This window comes from Amborella trichopoda, chromosome 5 (assembly GCF_054954075.1).
Source record: "Amborella trichopoda isolate Santa Cruz 75 chromosome 5, AtrichopodaSantaCruz75HAP2 v2.0, whole genome shotgun sequence".
NCBI lineage: Eukaryota > Viridiplantae > Streptophyta > Magnoliopsida > Amborellales > Amborellaceae > Amborella > Amborella trichopoda.
Window position 1 is genome coordinate 9084919 of NC_142340.1, and position 21361 is coordinate 9106279.

General features: G+C 37.3%; 1 protein-coding gene across 2 annotated transcripts in view; it reads left to right on the forward strand.

The window, feature by feature from the left end:
• The first annotated feature begins 5807 nt into the window (after positions 1-5807).
• Positions 5808-21361, forward strand: part of LOC18443715 (Tudor/PWWP/MBT superfamily protein) — a 35120-nt gene continuing 19566 nt past the window's right edge. Inside the window, exons 1-3 of one of the 2 annotated variants that reach the window (XM_088867376.1) lie at positions 5808-6120; positions 6439-6710; positions 19736-20745. In XM_088867376.1, the coding sequence (XP_088723502.1) occupies positions 6523-6710; positions 19736-20745 (1198 nt within the window). In that variant the 5' untranslated portion in view covers positions 5808-6120; positions 6439-6522. The remainder of the gene's footprint in view (positions 6121-6438; positions 6711-19735; positions 20746-21361) is intronic. The other variant, XM_006853897.4, reaches the window with a different exon arrangement.

Below are 21361 nucleotides of genomic sequence, written 5' to 3' on the forward strand. Positions count from 1 at the left end.
AGATAGAGTTTTGAGAGAGAGAGACGATGATGTGAGAGAGAGATATGGGGTTTGGGTTTTAAAAAGAAATTGAGTTTTGATAGAGAGACGATGATGTGATAGAGAGATGGAGTTTTACAGAGAGAAAGAGATAGAATCATTTCATAAGTTGTTGAGGTCAATATTACATGGTCAAAAATATTTAGGGGGTTGGAAGATAGAAAAGATGGAGTCTTTTTGCTTAAAAGTAATATTTTCAATTCTTGGGTTTAATGAAATATAGCAATTAAAAATATGAGATAATAGGATATTTTCCCAATAATTAATGTACACAATAGCACTACACTAATAAGAAGGTAAGCATCACCAAGTATCCCATAGTTCAAAATTAAGCCCACCACAATGTCGAGAAATCACCAGATTATGCAAGGATACTAATCATGAGAGATTTTCTAAACACAATAGATGAAACCAACACCAATAGTTCAATTTAACAAAAAAGAAAGAAAAACGAAAAACTAAAGAAAAGTTATAATTGATATTAATTACTTGGTGATGAATTTAAGGAGAGAAAATAAAAAACAAATTCATAAGATAAGATATATTTTAAAAAATAAACTTAAGGAGAGAGATGAAAAAAAATAAAAAAATAAAAAAAATTCAATAATAAAAAATTAAGGGTTTATCTCTTTCCCAATAATAAAAAAAATACAATAATAAAAAATAAACATAAAAAGAGAGATGAAAATATACAGTGTCATCATGTATATATAAAGATGTCATTTTTATCTAAATTAAAAAGAAACATAAGATATAATGTTTATCTAAATTTAGAAGGAAACTTGCATGTTCAATGATTCTCTCTCTATTTCCTTCTGTCACCGGCTCTCTATATCTTTTTTCTTCTTTCCTCTCTCTGCATGTGGAAACTTATATGTTTGATTTTTTTTTTTATTTCTCCCTCAAATTCCTCTCCATCGTATTAAATAGGTGCATAATTATTTATCTCTCTTTCCTTAGAGATAGGGAATGTGTCCTACAATCTCTATAGAATTAGGGTCCCTTCTTATTTTTGTGACACGCCGACCCTTGACTCCGTACCAACCCTTAACTCTAGGTTAATAATGTAATATAGATATAGGATATTTTGACCACTTAGTGTTAATGTGATCACTTGACCACTTTAATGATTTTGTAATATGACATGACTATACAAGTTGAGAGTTCCAATAACAACAAAGCCAAAAGATTATAGAAAAATACAAGGAGGTCACAATCACTATTGTCCATCATATTTCAAATCGGACAGTTATAAGTGTGACATTGACTAAACTCAATGCTTAAAAAAAAAAATCTTGTACTGTGTGATATACCCAAGCTATTCAATTTGACATCTCATGGCTACTAATAATTGCGACCTTCAACAAAGATAGATGAGTTCATAATATACAATCCAAAGATTTTATGTTTCAGCACGAGCATATCATACATTTACTCCCTTGGCTAAAACTTTCTTGAGTAATGGTTTTTGGACCCAAATTTGGTAATGTAACCTCCTCAATGTAACAACCCACTCTCAAAATAAATAAATATATCACGCTTTTCAAAAATAGCATTATTTAACAAATAGAACCCAATTTTCCATAAAAATAGACCCAACAGGTCGGGTCTAAATTCACTCGATCTTGATTGAACATGGGTCTGTTAGTGCGTATTTTTGACGCACTAATTTTCCCAATCTGAATAATTGAGGAGGCAGTATTTTACTTTTCATTTGAACCCCATTGAACCAGTTAGTAACTGTGTTTTCCAAAAAAATGGCTATTTTTTAAGTTTCTCTCCCGCCTTAAAGCAGATCGATCCCAAATTTAGCATGTTATTCCCCTCTCCGAGACCTATGTTTTGGTGGGTAGCATGCTCGGTGAGGATCCTCGGATAAAGAAAAATCCTAGAGAGACAGTTAACTAGAAGCATAAAAATGCATAATCTTATGTGCAGCGTATGTTGCCACTCCGAACTACCAAATCTTAAGATTTCAAACTCTTATAAGCTCAAATCTAGATCCGTTGTGATCGTGAATCAGAGGTCTTCATTTTCACATATCATTTGATTGAAATAGAGGCTAGGAAGACATCCAATTAAAGCTCGCAATAAGGCACAATTTTTTGGTTGTCAGAATTCCGATATTCGACGACCTCCATAAATGAAAAAGTACACAAACGAGCTCCAAATCAAAGGGTTTTCATTACAAAATGATCACAATAACTTTCCCTTCGATTTGTGATAGAAAAGAAAATAAAAAACATGACAAGGTGTGCTAGATCGAAGATTTAAAAATCTCAAATTTGTGGCTTTGGCCGGATTTTTGGAACCATAAACAAAATTTCGATTCAAGCCTCAAATCTTATATCAGAATGATCGCTTCGAGATGATTTACGCTTCCATGGCATTAGATTGCTCGAAAAGTTGCTCGAACAGCTCAAAAATGGCCCCGAACCATGAGAAAGACAAAAGCCCATTTTGGCGGGATGGTTTTGTCATTCCACATTTCTAAGTAGGGGAAAAGGTTGCCCAAAAACGGGATTTTACTTTTATTTTATTGAAGTGTATTTTATTCAAATAGGTTGACTTTTGAGTATCCACTAATGTTTTGGACAACTATATATAAGCCGAAGGGCTTCTCATTTGTAAGTTTTCTTTATTTGAGTTTGAATTAATAACATATTGAGCCATACTGCACTTGAGCTTAAATCAAAGAGAGAATATTTTATTATTGAGAGAGTTACCTGTAGACCATCAAAACCCATAAATTCTAGATCATAGTTCCAACTCAACCTTACCCTATTCCATAACCCATCCTAACCATACGCCATAATTCCCCCTCCAATCATACACCTTAGACCACCAAAACCTATACACCACATACCACCAAACCCATACACCTAAGACCCATACATCCCATACTCCATACACCATTAGCCTTCCCTCTCTAAGCCTTTAACCCTTCTGCCAAGGAGCTTGCAAGGACCATTGGGAACAAATCTAGCCACTGTGCTCAAGTCATTGGCTCAACCCTAGATACCGACTCTCTCTCTCTCTCTCTCTCTCTCTCTCTCTCTATATATATATATATATATATATATATATCGTTGTCTTCTTCTCTCTCACTCACTCTCTCTTTCTTCTCTCTCTATCACTCTCTTCTCCCCTCTCTCACCCTCTAGGAGGCAAGCGGTTACACCGCCAGCCTCCATTCTCTCTCTCTCTCTCTTCTTCTTTTCTCTTTTATCCCTCGTCTTCTCTCTCTTCTCCCTCCTCTTCTCTCTCATCTCTTTGACCCTCTTCTTCTTTCATTACAATTCTCTAAGGAGACTTATGCTTAGTTCCGAAGTGAGTAGTACTTTTCGCCTTGTCTCCAGGGCATTTATAGGCTTTGACCTAGTGCTCTTCTCCAAATAACTGGAATAGCCTCCTAAGGGAGATGACGTTGGAAGGCTGTGAGATTATTGAGTGGTCAGTCTCTTTTCTTGCCTCTTATCTCTTTTTTTTTCTGTTTCTTCTTTCATTACCATTCTCTAAGGAGACTCGAGCATTGGTCAAGAGACTTGGGCTTAGTTCCCAAGCGAGTAGTACCTTTTGCCTTGTCTCCAGGGCATCTATAGGCTTCGGCCTAATGCCCTTATCCAAATAACTAAAATAGCCTCCTAGGGGAGGAGACATCGGAAGGTTGCGAAATTATTGCGTGATTCCTCCCTTTTATCGTCTCTTATCTCTTATCTCTTCTCCTTCTTTCGTCGCTGCTTTCTAAAGAGACTTGAGTATTGGTCAAGAGGCTTGGGCTTAGTTCCCAAGCGAGTAGTACCTCTCGCCTTGTCGCCAGGGTATGTATAGGCTTCAGCCTTATGCCTTTCTCCAGATAACTGGGATAGTCTCCTAAGGAAGGCAACGTTGGAAGGCTGCGAGATTATTAAACGGTTCTCTTCTTCCTTCTACTATCTATTCTTCTCTTTCCTTGCCTTCGCCCCCACTTAACTCTGAATTCAACCCCCCCACCCCCTCTTCAAACCTCTTAAACCTACCACTAAAGCTCGCAACCAAAAGAGAGAACCATCCAAGGGCGAACCAAAGGCAGTCGACCTTGAGGTCTACATAGGGTGCGTGAATCAAGGCAAATAACGAGTTGCAAGGGAGCAGGATCCAAACTGAGTTGAGAGGTCGTGGGGCTTTCTTTGTAATCTAATAGGGCACGTACGTCAGTGTTTGTTCCGCCCCCACCATGTGAGGTAGGTACTACCTCACCCTAGATCTTTCATTTCTGCTGGTTTTGGCTGCACCACCATGCCCACATGGGCGTGCGGCTTTTGAGAAAGCATCCTCAGACCGGACCCCCACCATCGGGTCCCGATGGTCGCGACGAGGACGAGGGGCAACCAGGGTCATGTTTGGGTCTCGCTTTGATCCTGTCAAGTAGTGTTGAGATCAACCCTACCCGACCTGATATATATTAGTATAAAATATATATAAATAATAATTAATTATAGTGATTGTTTACAAAGAGACCATTTATCTTTTGTGCACCGAGAGCTCACAATCCTTCTTATCCTTTAAATTTTAAAATGGGTGGATGTAAGAGGGTCATTAAATAGATACAAAGTTCAAAAAAAAAAAAAAAAAAAATATCTCCATACCCTTTATTTTTAGATTTCATTTTACAATAGATTCAATATTTTAAAAGATATACTGGGGTATAAAAATTGTAGATTTTATTTCTTCTAACCCCTTGAGCTAATTTAAATATTTTTTTTAGGTCAAACAAATCTAAAAAGACATATATTTTCTATAAGCCATCATCCCAAACTTCTAGAGAGAGGATTTCATGGAGGTGAGAGGTTACTGGGAAGAAAGAGAGAGGCGTTTGGAGAAACACAGGAGGAGAGAGTGAGAGAGACGCATGAAGAGCGAGAAAGAGAGAAGTTTGGAGTATATAAGTGAAGAGAGAGAAATGATTGGGTTTAGAAATAACATGTTTTTCTCATAAAAAATAAGTTTAAAGTGGCCAGGGGGTTAGAAGATATCTTTTGAAACCTTGAGTTTATCAAGAAATAAAATCTAAAAATAAGGGATATGGATATATTTTATCAAAATTTTTTTTTGCATTTCGTAGCTTACTCAAAGCCATCAAATTTGATATATAATAAATGTGAATGATTGTAATCTCCATGTATAAAAAATAAATGATTTTTTTTTGTAAACAATCCCTCAATTATACGTGTAAATAGTATTTAATTATATAATACACAATTTATGAAATAATATTAAGTACATTTTCATTTATTCACCTAGACCCAATCCAACCCGATGGGTTGGGTCCGAGTCCAATAGGCCCAAACCTACTCAGGTTGAGTTTGGGTTGATGTCTACCCCGACCCAAACCTGGCCCAACCCATTCCCACTCCTATCGCCTCTGTACACGCCTAGAAATATCTATCTTGTCCTTAGTTGGAATAAGAAAAATGCGTAATATCTCTGGTCCTTGGCCGGAGGAAGAAATGTGCAGTATGCTCCCCGAGAGTATCTGCGGGTGCTCGCAAAGATCACCAGGCTCTCTCTCACGGGCGACCATGCCAGCAAACACGCGTGTGAACCAGCAATGACGATTAGGAAGAAAGGTTAATCGATTTCGACGGTCCGGAATACTTACACAGCATCTGTACGGCTGCTATAAATTGACCCTCGTTTGCTTCGTCGAATCCAAACCGTCCGTCAGTTTCTTTCTTTCTTTTTTGCATTATATATGCAGAGACAGAGAGAGAGAGAGAGAGAGAGATGCAACGTTAGAGAGAAGCTCGGCCAATTACTCGCCATTACACCTGGAACTGTAAATCACAAATAATACCAGGTACTTTAAGCCCAATTCATTCTCTTTGCTCTTTGTTTATTTGTTGTTTTTATTTCTTTTGAATTTGTATTTGTTCACTCTCTCTCTCTCTCTCTCTCTCTCTCTCGAGAATCACTATTCTTTTGACACAAATCCACACCAATATCTCTTTCAACAGTATGGTTTTCGTTAGAAATCTCTCTCTCTCTCTCTCTCTCTCTGTCTCTCTCCAGCTCTGGTCTGTTTGTGTTTCTCTCTCTCTGGTAATTTTGCTACGAGATAATGTACATTTTCATTAATGCTCAGAAATAATGTCTTTGTTCGTTGTGATCCTTGGCATCTAATCATGTGGTGGATTTCTCTTTCTCTCTCTTCCTCCACTATTGTTCTAGGCCACAGTTTGAATGAGCGTTGTCTGTCTGCGTTTACCAGGCTGAAAACTATATTTTTTATTGGGTTTCTCTCTTTAATCGCTATAGACCTCCTCTTTAAGAAATAAGGTTTTATCTAGGTCTAGCTTAGGGAAATTCATGCTATTTGATATTTTTCTTTTTGTAATGATTTTTTGAGCTTGCTTGCAGTGCATGTCGCAAAATCGAAAATGGGTTGAGAAATTGGAGAATTTTATTTGAAGAATATAAGGGGTTTTAGATTGTTTTGGTAAAATGGGTCAGAGCGAGCATAATTTGAAGGGGATCGATGCAACTGTTGGAGGTCTGGTTTGGGTTAGGAGGCGAAATGGGTCATGGTGGCCAGGTCGAATAATGGGTTTGGATGAGTTATCAGAGACGAGCCTGGTTTCTCCGAGATCTGGGACTCCTGTCAAGCTCTTGGGTAGAGAGGATGCCAGTGTGTAAGTCTTCCTCTCCATCTCTTTCTCACTCTCACTTCAAGAATGCCTTAGATTCTCTCTCTCTCTCTCTCTCTCTCTCTCTTTCTCTCTCTCTCTTTCTATATTGCATGAGTCTATCTCTCTCTTTGTCTTCATTGATTCATTAGAATGTCTGTCTCTCTCTCTTTCTCTTTGTTGATGCAATAGACTCTCTTTCACTCTCTTGTTTTCTATGTTACTTGAGTCTCACTCTCTCCATGTCTATTTAGTGATGCATCAGTCTATCTTTATTATTATTATTATTATTTTTGTGTCAATTATTCATTTCTAGCTCTGTCTCGCTCTCCCATTCTCACTCTTAATTGGTCGGGTTTTTGTAAATTATTGGTTGCTATTCTATTTTGCTCTATCTCTCTCCTGGTTATTAAAATATGTTTCTTTGATAGGTTTATGTAAGCAATGTTTGCTTCTTGTATTTTGAGGGTCAAATACAATTATTGTGCAAAAAAGATGCTATGCTAAATAATATTTTTTTTTGATTTATATGCACTTCATTTGGATCTTGATGCTATATTTTGCACAAATGCCAAATTAGGGTTGTTATTTTGGAGTAAGTTGCATAGGGGGAAAAGGAAATTGTAGGGAATGGTACCAGGGTTCTGAACTGAAAAAGAGTCCCTTTAATCTTTGTTTATTTGTTTATTAGCTTGTGAACTGTTGTTCTCATTGATCATATAAAATTTACCAACTTTATTTTTATCCCTAGTGGCATTTACATAAGCTATGCACACAAATGCAGAACCCAAAACTGTATATGACATGGCTGCCCAAAATGGTAACAAGCCACACACAACCTTTAAAGGCTCTGAGTTTAGGATGTTCTTTGTTTTCAATTTATTGTGAGCAAGTTAAATAGTATTTAGTGGTCGGCTTGGTCATTTGATTCTTGTTGAATATGTTTCAAGGACACTGTAATTCTTGAAATTCTTTCCAAACTCTTAGAGAAAATTTTGTCGAGCCTCCATGAAAAGCCACTTCTTTTATTTGCCCATGTGATAGTCATTCCTTTCAATCTAAAGAGTCCCTAAAACTTCCTATGGAGTTAGTGAATCCACCTCATACTTTGCCTTTCTAAGGACTTGGATAGAAGTGACGTGCAATCCTTTGCCCCTTGAAATTTGCAACATGATACTTGTGAATTTCAATGTAGAATTCTCATTGATTGCCTTGATAAACATTTATTCCCTATTTTGTGCAGTTTTTGTGAGTTCCACTTTCATGCTTAGATTTATTATTTTATTTTTTATAATGAAGAACTTCCTGATTTTCTTTTGAGCTAAATATTGAGCTATCCACTACTCTGAACTATTTAAATGCTATTTGTTGGTTCTTGATTTTATCAGTTTTTAGGAGCTAATGAAAGTGGTTAGGATGCCAGTCTGTAAGAGACTAACCCAAAGAAATCCATCTAAGCACGCAGTGAACAAAAATTCTTATCTTCTCATGAAATGGCTGGAATATTGTATTCATTAACATGTTCCATTGTGAATGTCACCTCCCTTAGATCTATTCGTCAACAGGTTTGTGGAAACCTTTTATAGAATATGATTTTGGATGCTGGGCATCAATTGGAAGGGCTACTATAGCTTTGTTGTGTTGGTTACTTATTTTGACCTTCTTGACTTTCCCGTACTGTTAATATTCAAGCGCAGTCTCCAAGGAATCCTTTTGACCTTCTTGACTTTCCATATCAATTAAAAGTATTAAATGCTTGTGGACTCTTATCCAGATTTTCCCTTCACCCAAAAGCTCAGATTAAAATTGTGTAGTCTTTGCTTTTGATTACTTTCTGCATTCATTGTCATTCCGAGTTTTGTTCCATCTTAAAAGTCAGGTATTATACACTATTCAAGTTCTTTTGTTTTTTTTTTATGTGAGCATTTTTCTTTACGTTGTTTAGAATGTACAATTCAATGTACATGTGTGGTTTTCTGTACAGGTCTAAGCCACTAACATTTGAAGAAGCAAAAAATTTAAGGACGAAACAAAAATGAGTGGCTGTTTACAATAAGTGTTGTATGTGGAGGAACCTTCCCTAGCAGCAAGTTTACGAGTTCATTGCAATTCAGTGTTCGAATCTCATCCTCTAAGCACCTATCATTAAAATTTGATACGCCACTTTCAAATTTTTCCAGTTTGTATCAAATATAATTCAATCAAGGACAACCATTCTTTTGGAATATCAGGAAAAGCTCGCTAGTATGAGTAACATTTGTGAAGTTGGTTTATTAGACTTTGTGTGGCATTGATTAATTCAGATGGTCTGAACCAATTCATAAATTGGTAAGAAAAGAGAAACTATTGTTAGGGAAGTGATAATAATCACCAAATGCTCTTAAGGACATTGTTTAAGTCATTTACTTCTGAATGGGTACCCTTCTTCATTATATAAATGGATTATATAAAAGGGAATGAAGTCCTTTCAAGGCCCGGTATTTTGTTTCTCTCTAGATTAAGTTTCTTTCTTGGAAGGGGCTTGCTGTAGCCTTTGATCAAGAAAGCCTGTGAGCTAGATTTGCTCATTCTTGCAAGGTAGTGAATGATGGTGGTGGACCTGGAAGAGAGATGTGATCTCTCGGTTGTCTCTCGATGAGTTGAAAGAGGGGTTTTGATGAGGGTTTTTCACCGGGTTCTTCATTATGAGTTACTTTGTATCTCATGTGGCATTACTCTATTCGATAGTGTGTTTTACTTACTGTCTTATCCATGGGTGTAGCTTTAGATGTGAACCACGTAAATTTAGTGTTGTGCTTTGTTCTTGTATTTCCTTTTGTGGATTGTGTCTCCATCCAACTTATTGCACATGGTTGCTTAGGTATTTCCGTGGGCTACCACAATCATATATTCAATGCTTGGGTATTTGGTTGTGGTCGGGTTTTTGTCCCAACAAGTGGCATGAGAGCATTATGTTTCGTACATTAATTTGGGAAAAATAACAAGTAGTTGATTTGAGGTGGGGAAATTTGATGGTAAAAATGATTTCGATTTATGGAAGATTAATGTTCATGATTTTTTGGTCTAATAAGGGGGGAATATAAGGTGTTACTTGCAATTGGACAAGAAGCTGCAGTCCGTGTGTGATGAGGATTTAGTAGAAATGGACCCCAAAGTTTGGTTACAATCCGTCTATGACGGATAGTGTGTTGTTCAACATAGTGGGAGAAAAAATGGCTAAGGGTTTACGGGAGAAGCTAGATAGTGTCTATTAAAACTAGTCTCACAAACTGCATTTTATAAAATTGTTTCGTTTGAGAATGAAAGAGGGAATGAATGTTTTTTATCAATTGAACACTTTCAACAATATCATATGGGAACTTGAAAATTTTGAAGAATAAAATGAAGGATGAAGATGAGGCGGTGATGTTCTTGTGTACACTATGGAAACACTATGATAATATGGTGACAACACTAAGTTGGACCAAAGATGACTCACTTGATTTGAGTACAATAGGTAGCAGATTGCTTGTGCGTGAACTTTAGAAGAAATCATCTCTTGTAGAATTGGAGTTAGAAATGCTCATGACAAGAAGTTGTTCAATTAAGCGGGGTAATTCATCTTAGGAACCTTCAAGAAGCAAATCTGCGGCCCAATTTGAGTTAAAGGTCGGGAAAATTACTTTCTTTGTTGGGCATGCAGCATGCCGGAGACCTAACCCAAATCAATTGGCCACCACAACCACACACTCAGGCACTAATATATATTTAATAACCTGTGGAAATGCCCAAGAAATCAAATAGAATAAATTGCTTGGACACACATACCATAAAAGGAAATAAAATAATAATAGCTAACACCAAATTTACGTGGTTCACCACTTGTGCTACATCCAGGGCCATGACGACAAGTAAAATTAACTATCAAAGAGAAAAATTGATGTAGTATTTTTTTATTTTTATTTTTTTGTTTTACTATTTTTAGATTTGAAGTTTGGGTTCTTTTGGGTTTCTAGTTTTTTAGGGGCATTTTTTTTTCTAGATGTAGATATTTTAAGGGCAAAAGTAAAAGATTTAATGTTGATTAGGATTTCTTAGAGAGCAAGTCTGGATTTAGGGTTCTTTTATTCTATGTAGCGATTGGATTCGAATGGGATAGAAGAGAAGAAGTTTATTTTCGATCTTGTGAAGAGATCTTTTTGAGTGGGCTCCCTTACAGACCTTGGGCAAGGGTATAATATCTCATTATTTAGTTTTCATCTTATATTATTCTGGTTTTGTTGTTTTCTTTCTCCTTTCATCTTTACGTCAATTGGTATTAGAACCTACAAGATCCCTCTATCATAATGCTGCCAAACCTACTCCTATGATAGATGATCTATTTCCACAAATTAGAAGGTATAAACAAAGCCATGGAAGATATTCGAAGCGAGATTTGTGAACTTTGAAGAAGGATCAACGAAGTAATCGGCGGTTGTAGTGATTAAAAGCAACGTTCATTGAGAAAAATGTTGCTCACAACCATATAGCTTTGACACTAAATTTCCTTCTAAAAATGAATCGAGTCTCACAACCGATTCGAGGTGCTGATTCTAAATGTGACGAGCAAATTTGCAGGCAAGGTCCATGGCTTAAGGAGTCCCCACATGATCTCGATGTCAGGGTTAGTCTTGTAGAGGTTTATCAGGAGTTTGAAAGAGATATTGAAATAATGTTCTACAATCCAAAGTTCCACTACAAGTTGCCTATATATTGTTTGATGATTTGGTTCATTGAAGAAGATAAAGTGCCGAGGATCAGTTGGACTTCATCACCAACTGTTGATGAGGCCTCCAACGCATATGATGAATTCAATAAGCTTGAGGTCGAACTTCTCCCAACCCAGTTGGACTTCATCACCAACTCTTGATGAGGCCTCCAACGCATATGATGAATTCAATAAGCTTGAGGTCGAACTTCTCCCAACCCCAAGAGAATGATGTAACAGGTTTTTTATTTTGATATTTTAGTTTTACTATTTTTTAAGTTTTAGGTTTAGCGTTCTTTTGGGTTTCTAGTTTTCTTGAGGGATTTTTTGTTTTCTTTTTTATTTTTAGTTGTAGAGATTTGAGGGGAAGAAATTGAGTATTTAATATTGAATAGGGTTTCTTAGAAAGCAAGTTAGGGTTTAGGGTTCTTTCCTTCTGTAAATATGTAATTATTGGATCTGAAAAGAGAGAGAAGAGAAGAAGAATTTAATTTGGATCTTGTGAATGATCTTTTTAGGGTGGACTCGCTTGTAAACCCTAAGAGAGAGTATAATATCTCATCCTTTATTTTTCTAGTTTTGGTATTTTTTCTTTCATCCCTACATCAATCCAATTGATGTAGGGAAGAGGGAAAATAAAATAAATAAATTAGAAAACTAAATATAAAAATAAAGGGATGAGAGATTATACTCTCTCATTGTTTACAAGGGAGTCCATGCCGAAAAGATCTCTTCAAATGATCGAAAATAAATTTTTCTTCTTTTCTCTTTTTTCTGATCCAATAGTTACATGTTTATAAGAAGAAAAGAACCCTAAATGTTAACTTGCTTTCTAAGAAATCCTAATCAATTTTAAATTTTCCAAATTTGCTCCGCAAATCTCTACAACTAAAAGAATAACACAAATACCCTTAAAGAAAATTAAAAACCCAAAAAAACATAAAACCTAAAATCGAAAAAATAATAAAACTAAAAAAAATTAAAAAGAAAACCCATTACATTATTCTATTGGGGTTGAGATAAGCTTGATCTCAAGCTTGTTGAATTCATCATATCCTTCAGAGACCTTAAAAGTTGGTAATGAAATCTGATCTTTTCCCTTGCTACTTTATTTTATTCAATAAACCAATTAATCAAACACTTTATGGGCAACTTATAGTAGAACTCTGAATTGTCGAATATTTAATTTTTCTTTCGAACTCGCGATGAAAAACTCTACAGAGATCGACCTTGATATTGAGATCATGTGGGGGCTCCTTAGGTTGTGGATCTTGCCTGCAAATTTGTTGTTACGTTCAGTATCGACACTTCGATTTGACCGTGAAGCTCGATTCATTTCTAGAGGGAAACATGGCATCAGATCTTCGTGGTTGCGAGCTCCCTCTTATCAATGGATGGTCTGTTTCAATCACTACAACCGTTTGATTATATCATGATCTCTCCTCGAAGTTCGCAAATCTCGTTTCAATATCTTCTAAGGCTTTGTTTATACCTTCTATAATTTGATGGCATGAGTAGGTTTTGGTGTCATTGTGTTGGATGGATCTTGTAGGCTTTGATGCCAATTATTCTTTCTCTCCCCCCCGTACTTTGTAAAAAAAGAAAAAAGAAAAAAAAATTATTCAAGCTCAAACCTATTTTAATGTAGAGGACAATAACGGGGCTCGAGAATTGATGTGTAATCAAATTGTAGGAGCTAGTAACTCCCGATATGCTCATATTGGTGACATTATTGTTGTTGTAATCAAAGAAGTAGTACCCAATATGTCCTTGGAAAGATCAGAAGTGATCAGAGCTGTAATTGTACGTACATGTAAAGAATTCAAACGTGACAACGGTATAATAATACGATATGATGACAATGCAGCCATTGTTATTGATTAAGAGGTAGGGATGAAGGAGAAAGAAAATAACAAAAATTAGAAAAATATAAGATGAAAATAGAGGATGGGAGATTATACCCTCTCTCAAGGTTTGGAACAGAGTCCACCCCAAAAAGATTTCTTCACAAGATTCAAAATGAATTCTTCTTCTCTTTTCTCTCTTTTTTGATCCAATGTTATATATTTATTGAAGAAAAACCCGGAACCCTAACTTGCTCTCTAAGAAGTTTTTATCAATATTAAATCTTTTGATTCTGAACTTGAAATCTCTACAGCTAAAAAACAAAATACAAATACCTCTAAAGAAAACTAGAAACCCAAAAGAACCCTAAACCTAAACCAGAAAAAAGTAAAAGAAAAACAATTAAACTAAAAACCCAGTACATTGGAAATTACAACATGAGATACAAAGTTACTTCTCAATGAATAATTTAATGAAAATGCTCTCACGAAAACTTCTCTTACAATTCACCAAGACACCCCCAAGAGATCATCTTTCTCTTCAGTAGCCCACACTGTGATTTACTGTCTATGATGGTGTAAGAGTGATCAAAATTAACTCAAAAGCCTTCTTGATCCTAGGAGATAACAAGCCCTCCTTTCTCTCTCTATGCTTCTCTTTCTTGTTCACCAAGAAAGGAACCCTCATCTTGAGGGTGAAAAACAAAGGATTGGGCCCCAAAACCCTTTAGTCCCTTTTATATAACCCTCTTGGAATAATGAAAAAGCTGTCCCTTTAGAATAAATGAATGGCCATGATGTTCTTTATGGCGTTAGTTCGACGATTTACTTTCACCACCACCCCTTGATAGTAACTCATGCACTTTGCTTGTCAACCATATTTGATTGTTCATTTCTTCTAGAACCTAGAGAACTTAGTCAGCACCACAATCGCTCTGGCCAAATAATGACCATGAGCATGATGTTTTGCTTACTTCATGCTTATGGCGTTTGCATCATATATCTTTATGGAAATCCGTTGTGCTCGTGGGAATGACTTATTCACATGCCTCGATTCTCAAAAGTTCGAACCATTCCATCCTACATCTTTATGGCATCCACGCCCGTACTACTAGTCAAAGTGTGTTGTTTCATATTAATGCTAATCCATTCTAACGTGGCTTATATATATCTAACCATGATCTATATGGTCATGCATTGGCTTCACTATCAAGATTCCGACTTTGATACTTCTCAAAATAACTGGATGTTGATTCTTTGACTTCATCGGCCTCACCTTGCCCTATGGTCGCCAAATAAGAGCCAAAGGATTTCCCCTTTTTCCCTCTTAGTATTTATTTATTTATTATTTTTTTAAATAATGTGGCTAGGCTTACCACATGCCCAACACACACACACACACACACGCACATATATATATATATATATATATATATATATATATTTTGACCGCCAAACTTTGATCGAGCTCTTGAACTTGCTTCTTGAAAGTTCCCTAGGTGAACTACCCTGCTCACTTGATTGACCCATTGCCTTGAGGATTCTGATTCTACAAGAGATGCTTTCTTCCATAGTTCATGGGCAAGCCATGTATTATAAATAATATTCAAATCAAGTGACTAAGTGAGTCCTCTGTGGTGCAACTTAGTGTCCCGGTAGTGCACAAACACAACAACATTACCACCTTATCTTCATCTTTTTTTTTCCCCTTTACTTTCAAGTTCACAAATGATTTTTTTGAAATCATTCAAGTGATCGAAAAGTTTGGTCCTTTTCTTTCGTCCTCAAGCTAAACAATTTTCTTTTCAATAGAATCCAGATTGCGAGAGACTTGTTTTGACTGACATTTGAGAGCTTTTCCCCACAAACCCCTAGATGTCTTTCTTCCACTATGTTGAACAAGACACTATGCACCAAACACGAATGGGTAGTAGCCAAAGCTTTGAGGTCCATTTCTACCCAAGTCTCGTCACTCATGGACTCTGACTTCTTATCCTTTCCAAGTAATGCCTTGCATTATCCTCTTTGGACCAAAAGGTTTGAGCCTATGTATTCCCTAGCTTGAAATTCTTTTGACCATCAAATTTCTCCACCTCAAATTATGTATTCATCTAAATTGGCCATGTATTTTTCTCTGCTAAGAATACAAACCTTGGCCCTAAACACTTGTGCTCTGATATCAATAGCAGGGTCCTTGGGAAACCGTACTTGTGAAACTAGGAACCCTAATACAAAGATCCTAACCAAGATCGTGTACATAGTTGATTAGATGCGAGATGAGTGAATACAACATTACACCTAGACGTAAAAAAAGTGAAAAATAAAGCAAACACAAAATGATACCGCTATGATGCATGATTTTTGTAGTTCACCCAAAAAAGGCCATGTCCACGGCCCTGGTAAGGTAAAATCCACTAGCATAATGAAGATTGCGGTTATCACTTACAAGAGATATGCCTCTCTCTAAACATTAGCTAAACCTTTACCAATGTATCTTTCTTAACTGGTTCTCCACACCGAACAACGTCGCTAATCAACTTCTCTCTTTATCACCAATACTGTAAAGATAACCTTAAGAGCAACCAAGAGACTTTCTCTCTCTAAAAGTGCGGAGCGAACCAAGCCTGAACGTTATGAGAATACCGCATCTCTCTAGGACGCCATATCTCTCTCTTGGAGATCCCTTCCCATAACCCCAAAGGGTTGACCCCAAAAGGATTGTATTACCTCTCTTTAGTCTTCTTATAGAGAGATTATTATCATTTCTTTGTTGCTTTCCAAGAGCCCCCCTTTTTCTAGGGGTGGCAATGGGTTGGGTATGGGTCGGGTTCTGCTGGACTTGTACCCGTACCTGAAGTAGCATATAGGGACTTGGACTCGTACCCGTACCTGAAGTAGCATATAGGGACTTGGACTCGTACCCTTACTCGATAGGTCCAATTTAGCCTTACCCATACCCATACCCAACGGGTAATGCCAGATCCGAGATTCGAACCAATACCCAACACTAACCAGGGGGTTTTGAAATAGTTTTTCAATGAGGGGGTTTATGCCTCTACTTTTATAGATCTCGACCCACATGGTTTCTTTTTATTCCCATTAATGTGGGACTAAACCAATCTTCTTAAGATGAAAAATTCAAAAACGTTCTCTTTAGATTTTTTAAGGTGCATTCATAGTTTCAAAAAGCGGACTGCCCAGTGCCTGGGTGGCCGCCTAAGATGATCTCCTTGGGCGCCAGCCTGAACCCGCCTAGGCGGCTGCCCAGGGCCTGCACCCCACCCAGGGGCAGAAATGTGGTTCCTTGAGGGTATTTTTTGGTCCTTTTTTTTAATACTAAAGAGGCAAAATTGTGGGTTTTAGGTTCATTTGAAACCTAAAACCCATTAGAGGCTATTTTAGAGAGAGAAAACCCAAGAACAAAAAAATTTCTACTGGGCCATCCAGGTTCTAGGCACCAGCCTAGGCGCTGGGCGGCCTGGACCACCTCGACCGCCTAGGTGCCGCCTAGTGATTTTTGAAACACTGGGTGCATTAAAAAACTCTTTCTTTATGCCTTATCTCGCTTGGCTTTATGCCTTAATCATGATGAAACTTTGGGTTGCGTGAAGAGAGGGCACTTGGCGGGCCTTTCTTAGAGAGAGAGACTGAGAGAGAGATAGGATGTGGGACTGGACGTCAGAGAGTGCAGGGGGAGAAAAGAGAGATAGAGGAGAGTGACTTTATGACTTATACCTTATCTAGCCAGTCTTTAATGCTTTATGCCTTAATTATGATGGAACTTTGGGTCGCACGCAGAGAGGGCGGCTTGGTAGGTTTTTCTTAAAGAGAGAAACTGAGAGAGAAATAGAGAGAGGATGCGGTGGGGCTGGACGTCAGAGAGTGCAGGGGAGAAAAGTGAGAGGTAGAGGAGTGTGTCAAACATGCATAAGGTGGAGAGAGAAAGGTGAATTATTTGGTTGTCATAGAAAGAGAAAAAACAAAGGAGATGAAGGAAAATAAGAGGGAGACATTAAATTGAGGAAGAAAGAAGATAGGATTAATCCCACATCAAAGAAGTGTATAGAATTTTCGGGGTGTGAGCTCTATAAAAGAGGCGGGGGAACATAGGGTTGGTTAAAAAATTAAATTAATAAAATAATAAAATCAAAGTTAATTATTTATAATAAATACGAGTCCGGGTACCCATTGGGTCTGAAATTTTTGAGTTCGAGTACAGGTATGGCTATACTCGACCCAGCGGGTACCCGGACCTGTATTGATATATATAGTTAATCTTAATTTTATTATTTTATTGATTTAATTATTTAAACCGGCTTTAAGTTCCCCCACCTCTTTAATAGAGCTTCCACACCGAAAATTCTTTACACCTCTTCGATGTGGGATTAATCCTATCTCATTTCTTCTTCAATTTAACATATCTCTTCTCTATTTCTTCATCTCTTTTCTTTTTTCTCTCCCTATGACAATCAAATAATTCACCTTTGTCTCTCTACTTTATGCATGTTTGACACTCTCTCACACTTTTCTCTCCCTACACTCTCTGACGTTCGGCCCCACCGCATCCTCTCTCTCGTTCTCTCTTTCATCCTTTCTCTCTAAGAAAAACTTGCCAAGCCACCCTTTCTGCACGTGACCCAAAGTTCCATAATGATTAAGGCATAAATCATTAAAGCTTGGTGAGATAAGTTATAAGCCATAAAGTCACTCTCCTCTTTCTCTTTTCTCCCCCTACACTCTCTGACGTCCGGCCCCACATCCTATCTCTCTCTCGGGTCCGGGTATGGTCATGGGTCCGGGTCCGGGTCCGGGTCCATATATGCTACTTCAAGTACGGGTACGGGTCCAGCAGGACCCGACCCATTGCCACCCCTAATATATGTGCGACCAAAATGCGTGCGTGCATGCATGCATGCACACACACACACACACATAAAGAGCAAATACTAAATGACTTAAAATACAAGACCACAACTACATGCTTGTACTCCAAAATCTACGACTCTGATGTCCTTATTATTAGTCCATACACTTCCAAAGTGGCAAAATCGAAATCTCAAAACCACAATGTTGTGAGAACTGAGAAAGTCATAGAAGTGAAGTGATACAAATAATTCTACCAACCAGCACACATAGGCATCAGCCGGGACCAGCTGGTTTATGGCACTGGAATCAGTTTGAAAGGTATGGTTTTAGAGCCATGACACCTATGTTTTTGAAGCTTACAAGAGGTACATGGCTGAAGCAAGCTTTAGATGGTTGATTAGATTGCTTCAGCAAAATTTATGGTTGCATGGCCGTTATTTGCACCAAAAATGTTAGTACTTTTCCTAGGCAGGATTTGTGACAAGCATAATAAGAGGAAGCTTAAATCAATATTTTAGGAGCCCAACATTTCGAGAAACATATTTCTTCTGAAAAAAAATAGAAATTTTTGGGTGCTTACTTTGTTGATAAAACACTTCTATTAATAATTTGCTTTTTGGACAATCGATATAGAATTGTGATACACATTTCTTTAAGGTGACGGCCCACAACATCCAAGTGTAAGTAATTTCATGTTAAATCTAAATTTTATGCTGCACGAAGAGGTTTTTAAGAGGTATACACTGGAGAAACTCCCCCCCAATTGTGAAAAGGAGCAAAGCTCATGGTGTTCAACATTGAAATTCCAATCATTGCCTAGGTGTGATTCCAAGTGGGGTAAGCATGGTTTAGCAAATTTGAAGTCATCACTGCTGCTGTTTTGCATATTACACTTACCTTAATTTCTCCATGTTAAAAAATCCATGATTGATGCTTGTGTTGTTACAAGCATAACACTAGATGCTGTGGCATTATGAAATTTGGGCTGCTTTTTGTTTTGTCCAAATATCAAAAAATTATTATTAGTTTGAATAAAAAGGCCATTGTGAACAAAATAAAAACATGTTGTTGTCAGCATCTGTGCAGAGTCTAGGCTCGGTAGATCAAGCTTAAGCAAAAGATCAAATCCCAAGATTGGGCCATCACTTGATGGGACAATAAAGAACTTCTACAATTCCTAGCAATTTATGCTTGAATTAGTATTCAGATTAATATGCATGTATGTCAGTTGGCATATGTTGACATTTTTTGTGATTTGAAGATCATTTATAGCTGTTTAAACTTTGAAGCATTGATAGTTCAATTCTCCACTTTGTTGCATTATGCCAAACTTTCATTTGTTATATTTAGGTAGGGGATCATGAATCAACACTTGGTTTTTATGGGTATCTCTTATATGCCCCCATTTAAAGGGAGATGTTCTTGTTTCAATTGCAAATACCGGATAAATCTCTTTTTTTGATAAATGTAAGCACTAACTGATGCTTTGGTTTCTTTCTCATTGAATTTTAAATTTGTGGTTTTATACGATCGTATAACAGATTTTGATTGTATTGCTGTTCGATTTTCATAGCGAGCTGCTTATTGGCTTTCAGGGACTGGTACAATATCGAAAAGTCCAAGCGTGTTAAAGCATTTCGGTGTGGTGAATATGATGAGTGCATCGAAAAAGCCAAGGCTTATGCAGCTCATCCTGCCAAGAAAGCTGTCAAATATGCTCGTAGAGAAGATGCCATTCTCCATGCTCTTGAGCTTGAAAGTGCTCGCAACTCGAAAGCGAGTGAGAATATCTACTCGAGGACTGATCATTCACTTGGTTCCAAAAATGGTATTTTGGTTAAGCAGTCACAAAACACTTTAGCCCCTGGTAAAGATGAGAGGGGTTACAAGTTTGGGCAGTTAAATATATTAGAATCAAATTTAACTCAAGAAGCATCTGAATCCGTTATATCCTTTGAGCAAACAGATCATTATATGCAACGGTCAAAAAGAAAAACCCCAAATGATTCAGAAGATGATGGCGGTGCAAAACGCATGAGAGGTCTCCAGGACCTTGGCTTGAAAGTTACCAGTAAACAAAAGCCGTTTTCTTCTCTAACTGAAGGAACACATGAGTTAGGATTTCTTGCTGATAGTGGTTCACCCAGTGAGTCTAATTTTGGTTACAGCTTGTCTAATGGAAGTCCTGTACAAAGCAGCAAGGGGTCTTCTTCTACCTTGAAAAGAAGAAGATCTCAGGCAGGCCAGGTCTATGAAAACCTTAGGAGAAAAAACAGGCGGCGCCCTCTAACAAAGGTTCTAGAGAGCACGACAAAACTTGCAATCCCTGGTAGTGATGACCCTATAGTTAGCCAAGACTTTCAAGATGGCCTAGAATCAACAGAATCCAAAGGAGCGAGCCCAGTGAATACTAATTCGGACTGCACAGGGACTTCATCTGAGAAGGAGATTTCGCTGAATGGCTCACAACACGTGTATGAAACTGGAAATGATCATCCCATGATGATTGGTAGTGCCTTTTCTGACATGTTGGAGCTCCCTGATGACTGTTATGATACAAGATTTTTGAATGCGCTGTCGGTCAAGGATGCAAAACAGACTCGAGGTACAGTTTATAATTGTTTAAACTGCTGCTTTTACATTTCCATGTTTTTACTCCTTTCCATTGCTTTGATTGCTATCCTTTGGGGTTATGTAATGCATGCTGTTTTTTTTCCTAACATAATGTATTATTTTATAGAAGATGTTTATTCATGTAGTTTTCTTCATGATTGACCTAGAGATCTTTTTTGTCTTAATTTTGGCTTCTTTTGTTCCCTCAATGGCACACATCTCTATAATTCATCTTTTAAACAATAGAAACTGTTTATCCTTTGAAAACAATACAAGCAGATTTTATTGTTTATGATTGTACTTGTCTGTTTTCTTTTTTCCATTCTTTGGTTAATGAGCTGCATGCATCTTTGTATGCAACTCTCATTATCTGGAGAACTGGAATCTAATCTTGTAAATCTTATTTTCTCAACATTGATATGTCATAGTTGCCAGTTATTAAGAGTTCAGGCTTGCACATATTTTTCCAATAAATTTAGAAGTTATGATATTTGTATTGCTGTACATCAGGAAGTTCCTAGTTTTGTGGGGCAGTTGGATATAAATCATAGCACGACACTTTCTGTGGGAGCTTCATCTTTTATTCACGGGTATGGCTCTGGGCATGC